At 35.0% G+C, this 17,496-nt stretch overlaps 2 protein-coding genes and 1 long non-coding RNA gene across 3 annotated transcripts; all 3 read left to right on the top strand.

The window, feature by feature from the left end:
- The first annotated feature begins 4,191 nt into the window (after positions 1 to 4,191).
- LOC104242537 (uncharacterized protein At5g01610-like) lies at positions 4,192 to 7,524 on the top strand. The gene is made up of 3 exons (XM_009797612.2): positions 4,192 to 4,503; positions 5,998 to 6,052; positions 6,829 to 7,524. The coding sequence occupies exons 1-3, from the start codon at positions 4,402 to 4,404 to the stop codon at positions 7,206 to 7,208; spliced, it is 537 nt and encodes a 178-aa protein (XP_009795914.1). The 5' UTR covers positions 4,192 to 4,401; the 3' UTR covers positions 7,209 to 7,524.
- Positions 7,525 to 9,438: 1,914 nt separating this feature from the next.
- LOC104242538 (eukaryotic translation initiation factor 5A-1) lies at positions 9,439 to 11,769 on the top strand. The gene is made up of 5 exons (XM_009797614.2): positions 9,439 to 9,782; positions 10,703 to 10,825; positions 10,919 to 10,975; positions 11,111 to 11,185; positions 11,531 to 11,769. Exons 1-5 carry the CDS (start codon positions 9,660 to 9,662, stop codon positions 11,630 to 11,632), a joined length of 480 nt encoding a protein of 159 aa, XP_009795916.1. The 5' UTR covers positions 9,439 to 9,659; the 3' UTR covers positions 11,633 to 11,769.
- A 701-nt stretch (positions 11,770 to 12,470) lies between these two features.
- On the top strand, positions 12,471 to 13,025 carry LOC138888787 (uncharacterized). The gene is made up of 2 exons (XR_011406356.1): positions 12,471 to 12,606; positions 12,695 to 13,025. It is a non-coding gene; the product is annotated as an uncharacterized lncRNA (long non-coding RNA).
- The last annotated feature ends 4,471 nt before the right edge of the window (positions 13,026 to 17,496 follow it).

The following is a 17,496-nucleotide window of genomic DNA, read 5'->3' as shown; positions in this document are numbered from 1 at the left end:
CATATCAATATCATTATTTCAGCTACTTTCATCTGCTGGACGTATGAGTTCTTAGCTGGCCAGCACTCTGCCCCATACAACATAGTCGGTCTAACCACTACCTTGTATAACTTGCCCTTAAGTTTTAACGGCACATTCTTATCGCACAAGACATCGGAAGCGAGCCTCCATTTCATCCACTATGCCGTACGATGTGTGACATCCTCATCAATCTCCCCATCATTCTGAATTATAGACCCAGATACTTAAAATTCTCTCTCCTAGGGATGACTTGTGTCTCAAACCTCACATGCCCGTTCACTTTCTGGGTAGCACCGCCGAACTTACACTCTAAGTTGTCATGATCATGCTGATGTAGACTCCAAGGTATGTCTCCAGACCTCAAGCCTCTCGTTAACACCATCGCACATCTCATCAATCAAGACTATGTCATCTACAAATAACATGCACCAAAGCACCTCCCCTTGAATATGTCGCGGCAATGCGTCCATTGCCAAGGAAAACAAAATAGGCTAAGTGTTGATCCCTGATGCAGCATCATCTCAAATGAGAAATACTCAGACTCTCCTCATGCTGTCCTAACCTGTTTTAGCTCCATCAGACATGTCCTAGATCATCTTAATATACACTACAATCACTTTCTTAACCTTCAAACATCTCCATAGGACCTCTCTCGGAACTTTGTCATAAGATTTCTCTAGGTCAATGAACACCATATGCAAATCCTTCTTCACTGCCCTATACTACTCCACCAATCTCCTCACAATATCGATGTCGACCGTCCCGACATGAAACTAAACTGGTTCTCAGAACTGGACACACTCCTCCCCATCCTCCATTCAATCACCCTCCCCAAACATTCATCGTATGGCTTAACAACTTGATACCCCTGTAGTTGTTACAGTTTTGGATACCCCCTTGATCTTGTACAATGGAATCATTATACTCTGCCTCAAGATAGTTAAACATGATACACATAAGATAGTTCAACACTTCAAGATAGTTAAACATGATATAAACAAGACAATTAGTGTATATAAAGACAAATGGAAGAATCAAAATAATATTTAAACTACATAAAGTACAGTTGGAAAAAGCACAAACAAAACAGATAAGGTACAAAGATAAAGGCATAAAGGAAAAAAATGTGAGGTACCACATATTGAAGAATTCAATCAACTTGAATAAACTAATAGATGCAGCCGTGGACATGGGAGACTATACATTAAAGTAACAAATAATGTGTCTCCTGTCCCACCCTCCAAGAAATAATACAGAAAAGAACAAATCAAACCCAATACAAAAAAATCAGGATCACAAACTATTGGGATTGAAACCCTAGACCACCAAAGGACTTTTTAATACCAAGAAGGAATAAACCAGATATGAGCCACATGCAAACAAAAAGAACCGCAAAAACACACACCTAACAGCTTGAAATAATTGATAGAGAAAGGGAGAAGTGAAAACCCTAACCAGCCAAGAACAAATTTGAAACCTCAAGTCCAATAAACAACATATTTGAAACCCTATGACAACTACACTTCAGTTCCATACAAGAAAGAGAAAAAACTAATAGAAGCATCAAGTTTTTTGAAATAATTCCTTACTTTTGGTTGAAATCGACACTGAAAGACGGTATTTTGTCTCTCTTTTTCTTTCATGGACTAAAAGGATCAACCAAATGAACGCCTCTATCCACATTTTACCAGGTTATTTCTATTTATTTAGTGGCCAAAAGGTTACAGGTTACGAGTTATTTGGGAGTGAAATAGGTCAATATAATTTGGGATTTGGGTCGTTATAAACAAGGCTAATTTTTAATGGAACACTGACTTGGATCCTATGTGGCAAAAATTTTGCAAGGTCAGGTGCCACATTGATCATCTGTTAGGGCTAGGAGTAGTTCCACTTACTTTATTAACAATAGGGTAGGTATTAAATGTAAAGTGAAACGGAGAACAAACGTATATTATTTACAATAGTATATGGGTAATAATGAACTTTTTTCCCTTTTATCATCAAATCGTTGCACAATTATGGTCTAGGTTCTTTAGCATATTAACGTTGGGCTCATTCACTAGACTATAAGGTATTAGTTTAATTAGGGCATTTGCATCTAGATCCGCTTTTTGGGTCACGTTTTAAACTTTTCGTACGTGGAAATATTCACAAATTATTGTCTACTAATTTACGTAATTATTTATAATTTATTTTTAAATAATCTGATAAACATTATGGCAATCATCCTATGAACTGAAGTTTCATAGCAGCACCAACAACAACAGAAGAAAGAAGAAGAAGAAGAAGAAGAAGAAGAAGAAGAAGAAGAAGAAGAAAACAAAGGAGGAGAAGGAGGAGGAGAAATGAGGTTGAAGTTATTTAAAAAGTGAGTACAAATTAAAATTTTTTTTAAAAAATAGGTATAAGTTAAATGGGGGCGACCAAATAGGACGCCCCGTGCAATTTTTACGTTTAATTGGATGATCTGATGGTCCACTCATTAAAGAGTACACGATAGTACATAACTATTTCCAAATTTAATTATTTTTTAAAAATAAAATCCAAAAATAATGGAATTTCAACTAAGGTACCCTTGGAAGCTAAGAAATATATAGCCTTTTGAATTATTTGAGTGTGCTTGGGGCGGTTCCCCACCATCACATGATTTCCAAATAGATGTTAAACATTTCACATGATTGCCAAATTGGATTTTAGGCAAAATAACATTATTGCTCCTTTGCCACCTACATAATAGAAGAAGACAAATTCAATAAGGTCTGTGCGGGAGAGGTAAATACTTATTTATCTTTAATTAGAGATTTTGGGTTCAAGCCTTAGAAATAAAATTATCTTTGTTAGAAATCGCTTTACCTCTGATGTGAGATTTTCAGGCTTTTTAGCTCAACAAAGAGGTGATTACTAATTTAGCAGAAATCCTAAGTTCAAGCCTTGATAAAAAAAGATACACTTTGATAGTAGAAGCATCTTCCTCTTTAACATACTTTATGCGATTGAGAATACAAATTAATCGAGCCCCAAAATTTGGTAACAGACCCCAAGTGGAAAATAAAAAAATAAGAAAAATACCTTTGAGTTCTTTAATATATTTACTTTTTCCTCCCAAATCACATCACAGTTTTTTCATGCAGTAATTATTGATTTACCATATTGTACGCTGTCTTTATCCAATTTTCTTATGCAATGCAACTTAATTTTCTTAAAAACTTTTGCTTACTTATTTTCAAAGCCATAGTTGTTTCTACATTTTTGCCATTTCCATCCATCTTTTTTATAAAAAGGGGTATTTTTTTTTAATTTATGCATGCGCTCGTCCTTACTAAAAGGTAAAAATTGATAAAATAGCAAAACATTACAGAAAGAACGAAAAAACACTGAAGATTGATTTGTTTTTTCTTAAGAAGATCTACTTTCGATAAGGAAAAACTTGAAAGAGAAATGAAAGATATATCTTCCTTTTCTGTGAAATTTCTTAGTCAATTTTAAAATGTTAAGCCTAAACTTTTGAAAGGTGGTCACTCAATTATAAGTACATTAACAAGGAAGGAAAGTTGCATTAACGTAGTTTCCAATTTAACTAAACTTTTGGTTGTTGATGATAGTAGTTGAGAATTACAAATCTATACTTAGATTTTCTAGCAACAGAATTTAATTCCTTCTTTTTTGGTTATAAGAGAAACAACCAAATTAGGAGAAAGGCTTTTAAATGCAATTCCGCAGATCACATAAATAAAATCTGATGACAAGTACTCTAATTGGAAAATGTTGATTTGCAATGGTCTCCTATGCTCCAACGACAAAACAGTAAAATAAAAAAAATAAAAAAGGAAAATGACATCTTTTTATATGAAGAAGCCTGTTAATTGCATAACATATTTGGATTGATTTGCGTAACTGTGGTAAAAACTATTGACTTATGTAATTTGCTACTAGTAATATATTCCAAGTCGGATAATTTAGATCTATATATATAAATTATGTAATTAACCAAAAATATATTCCAAGTCCACAGGACAAAACAGTTAAAAGAGAGAGCATGGCTTTTTTTTTTATATGCGCCGTAAAATTATTATTTTTTTAAAAATTAAAGTAAAATCAGGTCTATAGGGAAATAATTTTGAAGCAAAAGCGCCGTTATTTTGCTTATGTGTCTGCTAAATGCTGACAAATGATGAGTTGTGTGACACCAACTGATTCAGAAGGCAATTCACGTCCACACTCCAGGACAGAAAGAGAGAAACAGATATTGTTGCATTTCCTTCCTTCTCTCTAACCGAGAGAGAGGGAGAGAGAGAGAGAGAGAGAGAGAGAGAGAGAGAGGGGAGGTGTTGATCGAGTGAGTTATCTGTGTGTTTGTACTGAGAGAGAGAGAGAGAGAGAATGGAGAGAGCGCTGACGAAAGTAGGGAGCTTGAAAAGTAGTACATTCTGGGTTTCCAAAAAAGCCAAAGAAGAGATCTCCAACATCTCTCACGACCTCTCCGTATGCTCTCCTCCTTTTTTCTATTTCCATTTAAGGATTTTCTTTTCTTTGTTTCTTGTTATGTGCATTTATGAATGTGAAATCTGGTTTGCTCGAACAACTCTGCGCCAGGAGGCTAGATTCATACCAACAATTGGTGCTAAACATTGTGTGTTAACTTGCCTCTGGTTTTACTAATTTATTTTAATTTTGGGGCTAACATGGAAATGATGTTCCTTATTAAATTAAGATAAACTTCATCAACTGCCCGAGTAAAATTCTGGCCACTCGGTAAAAGGACAAGGAGAAGAGATCAATGCACAGCTGTAGATTGTGGAACTCCCAATTCTGATCTAGAGATGGGGTCTAGAAAAATGCCCCCCCCCCCTCCCCATTCCCTTTACATTTTTGTATGAAATCTTACTTGAGATTCACTTGATATTTAAAGTTAATTACTACCTCAATTAAGAAGGGGAGTATTGGCGTAACTGGTAAAGTTGCTGTCATGTGATTAGGTCACGGGTTCGAGCCGTGGAAGTATAATCTCTTGCAGAAATGCAAGGTAAGGTTGCATACAATAGACTCTCGTGGTCCTGCTCTTCCCCCGACCCCACACACAACGGTAGCTTCGTGCACCGGGCTGTCCTACTACCTCAATTAAGTTTAAACTTAATACTAAACCTTACGCTATTAGGTGCTGCCTTCTGAATTCTGTCATTAGATGGTTAGGTGCTGGAGATTTGTTTCTAACTTTCTATTGTTGTCTGTTTGATGATTCTGATTCCCATTGATATTGGTCAGGTCACCATTACGACTGTCCTTTTGAGGATGATGACACGGACAATGATATTTTTGAAGTCAATGAGAGGAATAGAAGGAGTGAGCGAGCAGTGAGAATAAAAAGAGTTGAAGCAATTAGAAATCGAGATCAATTATGATGACATGAAATTTTTTAACAACCAATAGGATTTGATGCGTGGAGTTATCCTTTGATTAACAACATTTTATATATGTGGTTTTGCCACCCTTTTTGTCATGAGAAAAGCAGCTATTATGTTCAACAGTTGGTATGAATTCTCTCTTTTGGAGTGTGAAGCTGAACATATGAATGCTGTTTTTCCTTATTCTCGGACCATATCTTCTGAATCGACAGCAGTAAATTCTAAAGAAATACATCTATCTCCATTTTTCGGAGAGCGAGGCTGAAAATATATCAACAATTTGTATAAGTTCATACTTAAGATGCTGTTATTCTCTTATCATATCTTTTGGATTCACAGCAGAAAATTCTAAAGAAATGTGTCTGTGTAGCAGAAATTGGCAAGGATTTCATCGTTGTTTACTTGTCCCTAGACTGCATAAAATTTTATATAACATAAAAGTCTAGTCTGTTCAAATAATAAAAATCGACAACCCTGTAACTTGAGCTTTGGCAATTCAGTTTGTTGTAATTACATATGTAAATAAACTTGTAAGTTACCACTTCATCACTCTGCTTGACTTCACATGTTCCAGAATTTGTCGAGCACTGTTGAAGAAAAGGCAAAATGGATTTTCAACAAGTTAAAAGGTATGCTTCTAAAATCAACTTCTGCATTTCTTTCTGCTTATGATTAAATACATATTCATATAGTTTTTTCTTGAGTAAACAGGTTATGTGGTTTTCAAGTTGTTACGTTCACAATTCTTAATTTAACTAGCACATTCGTGTCTTTGGTCCATGTGGATGACAAAGAATGGCTTATTCTGCTAAGAAAAAAATATTTGTTCCACTAGGAGTAAGCAGGAAAGAGTAGTTGTCACTTCTACTTGCAAAGCATTACAGAAATAAACAGTCACTACTGTTACATCTTTCTGCTCTATTCGCTCCAAAAACTGCGCCCCACTTAGTCTTCAATGTGGAGGACAATCTCGTCCCAAAATATTGGTCTTTGACTGGGTTTAGTGCCAAAATGTTGATTCATTCAAAACAGGAAGTAGCTGTCATGAAATGGCTGCAGTACATTGTTGTTTAAGCTTACTCTGGCTAACTTGTACGACTTGTGATGTGATTTTAACTTCTAGTCGAATCCTAAGAGGGTCTGAGGACTGTACAGTTTCCCTGTAAAGTAGAGAAAATATAGATTTTGGGGTGACATAATTCACATCCCCATACAATAGCATTGATATTAAAGGATTTGGGAAAGAGTACTACAATTGTTATGGCGACCCACGCTCCCAACATTTGTCCTTTGGAACTTTTAATAGTATCTCTAGGATGTAAAGTTAGTTCATACACATTTTCAGTTCATATTCTCTGTAACATTTAGCACGCCAATCTGATGCAAATAATCTGTAATTTGCTAGGTAAACCTACAAAATCATTGCCTGATCTCCTGCGAGAATACAACCTGCCTCCTGGTCTTTTTCCCCAAAACATAACATGCTATGAATTTGATGAGTCAAATGCAAAGCTCATTGTCTACTTGCCATCTGCCTGTGAGGTCTGCTTTAAGGATTCATCTGTTACGCGGTATGCTACTCGTGTCAAAGGAACTCTATCAAGGGGAAAGCTCACTGGAATAGATGGAATGAAGACCAAGGTCTTGGTATGGGTCAAAGTCACGAGTATCAACGTCGAGAGCTACAAGTCTGATAAGGTGTGGTTCACTGCCGGAGTGAAGAAATCAAGGTCCAAAGATGCATATGAAATGCCTCGTGATGCTGTTAAAGTTGAGGAATTTTGAGGTTTTGATAAAGAGCAAAAAGTAAAAAATAAATAAATCAAAGAGGATTTTTTTTTTTTTTTTGTGAAGTTGATGATGGTCACTGAAAACTGCAGTTCTTATGATTTAAGTCATTAGCATATCCATTTAATAGAGAAAGCAATGTGCATGTTCTAATAAACATTTTTAGCCTTCGTATTAACTGACTGAGGACATGACCATGGATAGGAAGATGTGTAGATTGAGAATAAAGGTAAAGGATTAGGTAGCTGAGTGTAGTTCTTGTTTGTAGCGGTAGCTTTGATACATCATTTAGTGTCATTCATGTTTTTTCATATCCCTAGACTTCTGTTATTACTTGGTGTTGCCTTTGTTTCGGTTTTCTGATTGCATTATTTAGTGTTAGTTTTGTATTTTCGTTTTGGTTGTCAGATTGGTTTGCTTGTTATTGCCCTCTCTTTTTTTCTTCCTGAGCCGAGTGTCTACTGAAAACAACTTTTCTGTCTTCTTAAAGGTAGGGGTAAGGTTTGCGTATACTCTACCTTTCCCATAATCCATTTGTGGGATTATACTGGATATGTTGTTGTTGCAGCCTATTAACCGTTGTTTTTATGTGATTGATGGGTACTAAGATGATTATCGAGCACAAAGTGTCTGATCCACGATATTGTCTTTTGACTCTTTGAACAATTTACTGTTAGCTCATCCTACAAAAATTTGATGTACTCTTTTAAATGATCGTTTTAATTGAATTTTAATGCGAAATAGGGTAATATAATGAAATATAAAAATAATTAAGAGGTCTATTTATTTTTTAAAACTAGAGAAGAGATTAAATAAATGCAGTATTCAATTAGAGAAGAGGTTAGGAAAATGATGCCAGGAGCATCTGCATTTTGCAAGGTGATCGGTCAACTACCACTATATTAGAATATTTGTAGGGTGATTATCAATTTCAAGAACAATGACTCCTCTAGCACTGAAGAAGGGACAAACATCACAGATACCTTTAATAAAGTTGTCCTTTGGCTATTTCAGAAAAAACTTTTCTTATAATAAACTGACATTACTTGAAAACAATAGTATAAAATAAATATTAATTTCAAGCAGAAAATAAAATTTCAAGACATTACTTGACAATATATATTATTAATAGGCTGGATAAGATTAGGAATGAAGATATTCGGAAAGGGTGGGCGTGGCTCCGTGGACGACAAGATGCGGGAAGCGCGACTTAGATGGTTCGGACACGTGCGAAGGAGAAGCCTAGATGCACCGGTTAGGAGGTGTGAGCGGTTGACTTTGGCAGGTACGAGAAGAGGCAGAGGGCAGCCAAAGAAGTATTGGGGCGAGGTGATCAGGCAGGACATGACGCGACTTCAAATTTTCGAGGACGTGGCTCTTGATAGGAACATGTGGAGGTCGAGCATTAGGGTGGTAGGCTAGGGGATAGTCGAGAGTTCTTCCCTCTTTGTACCGGGTAGTTTGATAGTGTTTTGTTTAGATTTGTTAGCGGTCTATGTTGTGTTCACATTGTTTTTTGCAAAGTTTTGTGTTATTGTCCTTTCACTTATTCGTTGTTATTATTTTCTTTTTGGCATCTTTTGTTGTTACATGCCTTTCTTTTATTTTTTTCTTATAATTGTCTCTCCTGTTGAGCCGAGAGTCTCCGGGAAACAGTCTCTCTATCCTTTTCGGGAAAGGGGTAAGGTCTTGTGTACATTCTACTCTTCCCAGACTTCACTAGTACGATTTTACTGGGTATATTATTGTTGTGTATGATTAATAAAAAATTAAAGTTATATTTAAATTATTTAACTATAGTTTAGTAATAACTGATAACATGTATGTAAAACATATTGTATACTGTGGGTTTATTAATTTATTGTACCGCGGCGGATAATATTTTGAAAAATTAATCTAAATAGTTGCCCACTAAATTTTTTTAAACTAAAAAATAGCCCACTGATATATGTATATGTTTATATATATAGTTGTATATAATTAATGTATAATCTATGTATACTATCAAAAAGAGTGGAACAATAGTTTCAGAATATTAATAATAATAACAACAATTCAGTATAATCCCAGTTAGTGAGGTCTAGATAGAGTAATATACTTCTTTCCAAAAACTTCTCACCTTACTCTTGGAAAAACTCGAACTCCCAACCTCTTGGTTGGAAGTGAAGTTGATTGCAAGCAACTCCTGTTTAGAATATGGAAAGAAAAATTAACAAGGAGGGCGAATGAAGAGTCAGACAGAGTGATGGGGTCACGTGAGCACGTGACAGACGGTGAAAAGGGATAAGGATGGGAAATTAAAATCGAAAATTCTCACCGTTAGACTGCGTCACTTGAACGCATCGTTCGAAACTCTTCAAGACTAGAAAAGCAAGCCCTCCCTCCTCAGTAGAGCTACATTTAGGATCCTCCTCTCCTTATTTCTCTCCAGTGAATTGTAAATCAACTATGTCGGACGAAGAACACCATTTTGAATCAAAGGCCGATGCCGGAGCATCAAAGACATATCCTCAACAAGCTGGTACTATTCGTAAGAATGGTCATATCGTCATAAAAAACCGCCCTTGCAAGGTCTCTTTCTTTTTCTTATAGTTTGCTTTTATGGCTGTTCCGTTGTTTGGTTATGGTCTTTTGGATCCTAGTTACTATAAACTTTGTTAGGTATTTATTTTCTGTTATTGTGATTTTAAGATACAGAAGAAAGATTTGATTTTTTTTCCGGTTTACCGAGAATCTGTATGATATACTGGAAATCACTATTGCTTTTATTTCGTGTCTGGCTGCAGTCTGTTTATCGATTGGATATAATAGGGTTCTATTCGGTCAATATTTGATCTTCATGGAATTTTGATTTTCCTTTTAGTACTCCCAAGAGTTCATCCATGTTTCAAAATCTAGTGGGAATGACAAGGTTGATATGGTCTGACTACTGTATTTCCTTTTCTGTTCTCTGTTAACGGCTGGAAAATTCCCTGAATTGATCTAGTAAAATGCTATATATATATATATATATATATATATTAACAAAATCCGATTTAGGGATTTATGGTGTCAAGTGAAACGTTGTTTTTTGCTCAAGCTAGTTGTACATTTAAATAAAGAATCTCGAATGTGTATATAATAAGATCACACCCTTTTAAAAAGATAAATAATAAGATAACACTTATTCTGAACTCACGGACTCTAGATTCTACATTCATCTCTGTACATATATGAAAAGAACAAAAAAGGCTGTATATTTGAATCTAAATATATCCCCTTTATTTACCGAGCTTTGAACCGTGCATCCTCGGGGGTTTCTGGGTTATCAAAAAATAAATGTAACAGCCAAAGTGCAAGTAATATAAGTTTTGGAGATCCAATCTGGTTTTAAGCTTTTGATCACGGTTTGATGTGCCTCCCTTTTTTCCCTATTCTTAGTCATGCTGTATATTCCCTGTTTGGTTTGTAATTGCGAGTACTGATAGGATTGTCGGGTTTTTTTGTTGAAGGTAGTTGAAGTTTCCACTTCCAAGACAGGCAAGCACGGTCATGCTAAATGCCACTTTGTGGCTATTGACATTTTCACTGGAAAGAAGCTTGAAGATATTGTTCCCTCTTCTCACAACTGTGATGTAAATAACTGTCTCTAGACATATCATTTCCCTTGCTGCTTTCTTCTTGTTCTTCTACTTAATTTTTACTAATCGACAATATTCTCTTTGCAGGTTCCTCATGTGAATAGGACTGACTATCAGCTTATTGATATCTCTGAGGATGGATTTGTATGTATTTTGTTGTTGCTTCTACTCTTTTTGTTATTTTGATCTCCTTGTATGTATTTTGTTGTTGCTTCTACTCTTTTTGTTATTTTGATCTCCTTGTTGACGACGACCATCTCACTTGTGATATTGTTTCAGGTGAGTCTGTTGACTGAAAATGGTAACACCAAGGATGACTTGAGGCTCCCAACTGACGATAATCTTCTGGCCCTGGTAAGCAGAATTACAGTTTCTGTTTTGAAACATCAATGTTACGGTTGCTATCTATTTTAAGTTTGTGAACATGAAGATTTAAAGTGAATGATACTTGGACATAGGCTATCATCACTGGAGGAGTAACATATAATGATAAGGTCGTATATTCCTACCTAATGGTTAGGAGGTGCCTGTAAATTTAGATTCCATAAGGCGTTAGCAGATGCTTTGCTTTATTTTCCTTGATTATTCCATGAGCAATCGATTCCTTTAACGTGATCTTAGTATTTGTGCCATAAGCTTGTGTATTTCTCAGATACTCTTATGTTAGAAATAACGTTGTTTTCTAAATGATGAGCACAGATCAAAGATGGTTTTGCTGAGGGGAAGGACCTGGTTCTGTCAGTGATGTCTGCCATGGGAGAGGAGCAGATTTGTGGTATCAAGGACGTTGGCCCCAAGTAGCTGCAGGATGTGGTGGTGTATGTTACAAAGTTTCAAAAAAAGCTGTATCAAAGCTATGTAGAAGTACCAACACTTTTTTACTTTTTGTTGTTCCAGATAACTGCTATTCAACTATATGCTATGACTGGATTCTTGTACCCAGTATGCGTTTCCTGTTTTATGATATTGCAACCTGTTAATCTCGTCTGCATGAAAAGCTCTGTTTCTGCATTATAAAGAGAGTTTTCTGGCTTGAGATGCATACGCCCTTTCCCTTGTTTCGTATTGTGGCCCTAACTCTTTATAGAGGTAATGTTGGTGATAAGTTGAATTAAGTTGGTTAAGCATCTGATCCTGGTGTGGCAACAGATGTATTTTGTTCTGTTCTCTTCTCTTCATAATCCAATTTCATCTCCAGCTTGAGCAATTAAAGATTGCCCAGTTTTGCAGTTGTTTTGCCTTCTCAAAAACTTCATTTTCATTTTAGCAGTTTGTTCTATAGTAGAGGTAGCAGTCTTCTTGGGCGAAAGATTGATATTAGTCCATCTACACAGTTTAGTGTATAATCTATCATCTAAATTAGTGGTTTACAACCGAGTGCATCTATTAAATTAAATATTAAATGGAGGGGTAATTAAAACGTGACAATACAATAGATTATGTCTTCAACCAAGTGCATGTTGAGAAGAAAAAAATGAAAACCATGAATGTGAAATTTAGATCTTGCTGCTAATTTGGAGCGATTTTTTTCCCAGTAAGCCTGGAACACAGAGGGATTGTTTTACTTTTCCCTCTACTCAGGCATCGTTTGGCCATTGCAGTGTTAGTGAAATGCCTTTCATTTGGTGTATTTTGTATCCTCTAGTCTGAACGCAGGGCCAAGGTTGTATTGTGCCAGGGACTATCCTGAACTTTGGCAACAAAATGCGATAAGGAGGATTTGGGCAACCGTTGTGGAACTATTGTAGAACAGTTGAAGTATCGGTCTGGGGAGGGTAATATTTTTATCTCTTATATTGCTGTTATTGTATTATGCATTTTTATGGTACTAATATATCGTCTCTTGTTGCTTTTTTTTTTTAGCCGAGGGTCTCCTGGAAACATCCTCTCTACCCTTCGGGGTAGGGGTAAGGTCTGCATACATATTACCCTCCCCAGACCTAACTTGTGGGATTATACTGGGATTATACTGGGTCGTTGTTGTTGTTGAAGTATCGGTTAGGCAGAAAAGGAAGGAGCTTGATGGAGTGTGTGTTTGGTAAGATGGAATTCATTCTACACAGAAAATGATTTCAGGAAAAGAAAAATTTGAAAAGTATTTTTTAGTATTTGGTTAGTGAGTAAAAAATATTTTTTACAACAAATGTGTAACATTACAATCGATTAAACTATTGAGCACTAAGAGATTAACAATTTATGTCCAAGTGTCATTTGAAACAAGTAATTTGAAGTTAAGATAGTTGTAAGGAAAGTGGCTTCCACTCTAAAGTGAGGGAAGCCATTTTACTCTTGTAGAAAAATGTTTTTCATATAAAATAATTTTAATTGTGCCAGACATTTTTAGAGAATCGCAAATATTTCTAGACATTTTTTTAAAGAAAATTTTATAAAAAATCTTAAAAGTATATATAAATATTAGTATATATTTATATGCCGGTTTGGTTCGGATTTTTACTCAATACAAAACCAAATCAAACCAAATCTAATCGTATTTTTTAATCGGTTTGATTTGACTTTTCGATTTGGTGCGATTTTCCGATTTGGTTTATACACGCCTATGAGAAAATATACATAAGAAGAGTGCAAAAATATCATTTTAAAATCCGAGGCAATGCCTCTATATTTTATAGGCAATGAACAGGAGTGTGAAGAAGTGAAAGCTAAAAGATGTCACTTTCCATTCACATCTAAAAAAACTAGCAGAAATTTATTTACATTAAATTGGTAGTCTACGGGATTGTCATCCTCCCATGCCCTTGTGGCACTGTTGTTGAAATATTGGGCAAAGACAAGTCAAAAGATGGAACTGAAGATTTCCTTGTAGTAGTAAAGTGAAGACAAGATTTGGGCTGATATATTAAACAATTTTCCTAATTAATTTTTTTCTTTTCAAAATGGCATTATAGTTTGTTTATTTCCGTGTGTGTCTAAATTATAAGTTTGTTTGGCTGACTTGAATAATGTAATGGGACGATAAGAACAAGCCCAAAAAACTAATCTAATGTGCTCTTCTAGCTTCAGTGGACCAATAGAGAGGATATTTAATTGTTTCTAATTATGCACTAGCCAAATTGAAGGAGGGGTTGGAAATTACATAGAGAGTGAAGTACTTATTTTAATCCAATATAAGAGAAGATGAAAACAATAATAATAGATTTAAGTACATATATTTGATCAATAAAAACAAAAAAGACGGCCAATGTAATTACCGGACTAATGATGCTCCCACATCGGATATTAATTAGGGAGTTTTGCGGCTTAAAAATGGGTTAGCGTGAACAGTGTTTGCACCCGGGGTGTGGGGATGAGATGGTTGGCGACATGTTGTGTCAAACCTTATATACCTAAATCCGGGCAAGTTTCAAGGCTTACTTGCACTGGCGGTTGGTTTGGCCGGCGATGCCCGTGTGCGCACATCTCTTGGTTGAAAATCCCCTTGGCCAAGTTTCAAGGCTTACTTGCCAAGCACCCCCTTTTTATTGAGATTTATATTATTATTATTTTCATTGAGATTTTTATTCTTACTGGAGAGGTTAGTAATTACGTTTTCATATATAATAATTACTAACTATACAAATAGTGATAAATGAGGAAATCAAATAGAAAAAATAACTCATATGTATTGATTTTTATTTTTGCTATAAATATATAACGTACTATCTACATGGATTTTACTAATAAATTAATATATGAATATAGCAGACTAATTTGTCTTTTTTTTCCTCTAAGGTTATCTCCTGATAGCTTACATTAGAGCGATCTAGGACATGTATGATGGAGCTAAAACTCGGGTTAGGGCTGTGGGAGGCAACTCAGAGCAGTTCCCAATTGTTATGGGGTTACACCAAGGATCTGCGCTTAGCCCGTTCTTACTTGCCCTAGTGATGGATGCACGGACACACTATATTCAAGGGGAGATGCCATGGTATATGTTATTCGCGGATGACATAGTTTTGATTGATGAGATGCGATGTGGTGTTAGCGAGAGGTTGGAGGTATGAAGACAGGCCCTTGAGTCTAAGGATTTCAAGTTGAGCATGATTAACACATAATACCTGGAGTGCAAGTTTCGGGCCGCGCCGAGGAAGTGGGCACAGACATCAGGCTTGGATCACAGATCATCCCCAAAAATAGAGATCATCACTGTGTATGAGGAAGTGGGGTTGGTTATCCAGGGGACAGAGAGAACGATGAGGACGTCACACACCGTGGGGTGAGGTGGATGAAATAGAGGCTTGCATCTCGAGTTCTGTGTGACAAGAAAGTGCCACCGAATAAACTAAAATAATAATACAATGTAGAAGAGCTAGTTGTTCATGGAAAACGAATCAAAACGATTTAAAAAGTTGGATAATTTTTTTGGTTTGATTTGATTTGGTTTTATATTTTGACCAACAAAATTTGGTTTGTTTTTATTTTAAGCAAAAAATAACCGACAAAAATCAAATAAAACCCATTATATAAATACCTATTAAAATATATATATATACATACACACACACACACTAGTTTACGGTACGTGCATTGCACGTGTGCCTCGCGTCAAGTAAATATGTGTGCAAGAACAATGTGTTTTGCTACAGATGCTTCATCCCGGTTTTGTATTTTTTTTTCTTATCAATTTAGCATTGATATATTTGTGATAATGTCTATATATACTAACATTGTATTACATTTTCAATTGCTGTAATTTCAAATGGGAAATATTTAAAAAAAATATGAAAAATTAAAGTTTTTGAATAAGAAAAATGAATCTAGTCATCTAAAAAATTTAGGGTTATTCTCACCATTTCAATCCTATTTTATCCCTTTTTTGATTCCTTGCTTATTCTTATCTCAAAAAAGTTTATACAACCAAAGTTAGCATGAGAACAATAGAAAAAATATCAAATACATGAATAAAGTTATAGATAAACATAAAAAATACTAAGCATCATAGAGTTTAAATCAATAATTAAAGCCTGGATAAATTAATAAGATTATGTCATCTTGCCAATAAAAAATTTACAATAACTTTAAAATACATGGCACATTAAAAAAATCTAAAAGACTAAAAGAATTTATTCCTACGCGCTTTGAGCGTATACCACATATAAACAAGTTTAGAACTTTAAAAAAAGTTATATAAATATTATTAAATTTTATATACCTAACGTGCAATTGTTAAGTGTCATTTAAAAAGTTTTTAGATTTGGATGTTGATTAAAGAGTATAATAATTATAAATATTAAAATAATCTATGTCTAATTATATAATTTATTATAATATTTTATATTTTGGTACATAAATTTTATAGTATAAATCTTTGATCAGGGGCGAAGCTACAGTGTATTAAGGATGGTCAACTTACCACCCTTCGTCGAAAAATTACACTGTAAATATAGGTAAAAATTTTGAATTTACATATATCTAATAGATATTGAACACCCTTGCAACAATGTAAAGGCGTTGCCCAGTGGCAAAGGGTGGTCAAGAGGGCCTCACGGGTGCGGGTTTGATCTCCACTCTCCACAATTTTTGTTGCGTTGCATTTTTTTAAAAGGCGAACAGACTAAACGACGTCGTTAGATCTATTTGACTTACTTTATAAAATAAAAATCTGGAACAAATAAATCTTTATAAAACAAAAATTTGGAATAAACAAATCAAAATCCCTAAAAGGTCAAAATTGATCCCTCTCAATTTCTCAATCCTTATGCAAACAAAAAGAAAAAAACTAGGTAATTTTGGTCTCCATCTTCTCCGATCTCTCAGACTCTCTGCTAGTGACAAGTGAAGTTCTGGGTTTGGAATTTCTGGCTCCTCTCCGTCGGCGTTACTCATCACTCTGACAACTCCATTACTCCAGTCTCCACTCTCTATTGAACTGGTCAGAACTTAGAAACTCTTGTCTTTTTTTTTTTTTTTGCTTCAAGATTTCAGTTTTGGTATTAAAGTTCTCTGATTTTTGGTTTGGTACTGTAGCTAAAAAGGGTCTACTCAAGAGATTTGAGCACAAATAGAAAAACATGTAAATTCTTGAGTTATAGTTAAAGTTTACTAATTTTGTGTGTCTCCTAATAAGCCACGAATAATGTGTTTTAACTACTTTATACATTCAGGGAATTGAAGTTGCAATGAACTTGTTGAAATTTTACAATAAAGTACCAAAAATAAGTTTGGCGTCTCGAAATCAATCTAACAGAGAAAAAAATGCTGATATAATTGCTCCACAATCTGATCTAGCTGAAAGAACTCCAACATTGGAGTATCATCCAAACCATCGTGATGAAATAAGGAGGGCATACATTTAAGGTGGTCCATGCCAACCTCGGTATCATGACTTCCCTCAATCTGACTTTTCTGGATTTAAGCGTCGTTTTAATCCTATATGGTTTGATGATTTTAATTGGTTAGAGTATAGTGTAAGTAACGATGTTGCATATTATTTACATTATTATTTATTTAAGGACGAAAGTATTCATCAAAGTGGTGGTGATGTTTTTTTCTAGTAAAGGGCTTAGGAATTGGAACAGAAAAGAATATTTTAAGAAGTATTTTGGTTTGCGAAATAGTATTCACAATAAAACAAATAGAAATTGTGATGATATAATGCGGCAACAATAGTCCATTATTGTTACATTTGACAAACAGTCTGATCAAACTAAGTGTGAGTATTGGCTTTG

This window comes from Nicotiana sylvestris, chromosome 3, assembly GCF_000393655.2.
Source record: "Nicotiana sylvestris chromosome 3, ASM39365v2, whole genome shotgun sequence".
Lineage (NCBI taxonomy): Eukaryota > Viridiplantae > Streptophyta > Magnoliopsida > Solanales > Solanaceae > Nicotiana > Nicotiana sylvestris.
Note: the sequence above shows the minus strand (reverse complement) of the source record. Positions and strands in the feature narration are given on the sequence as shown.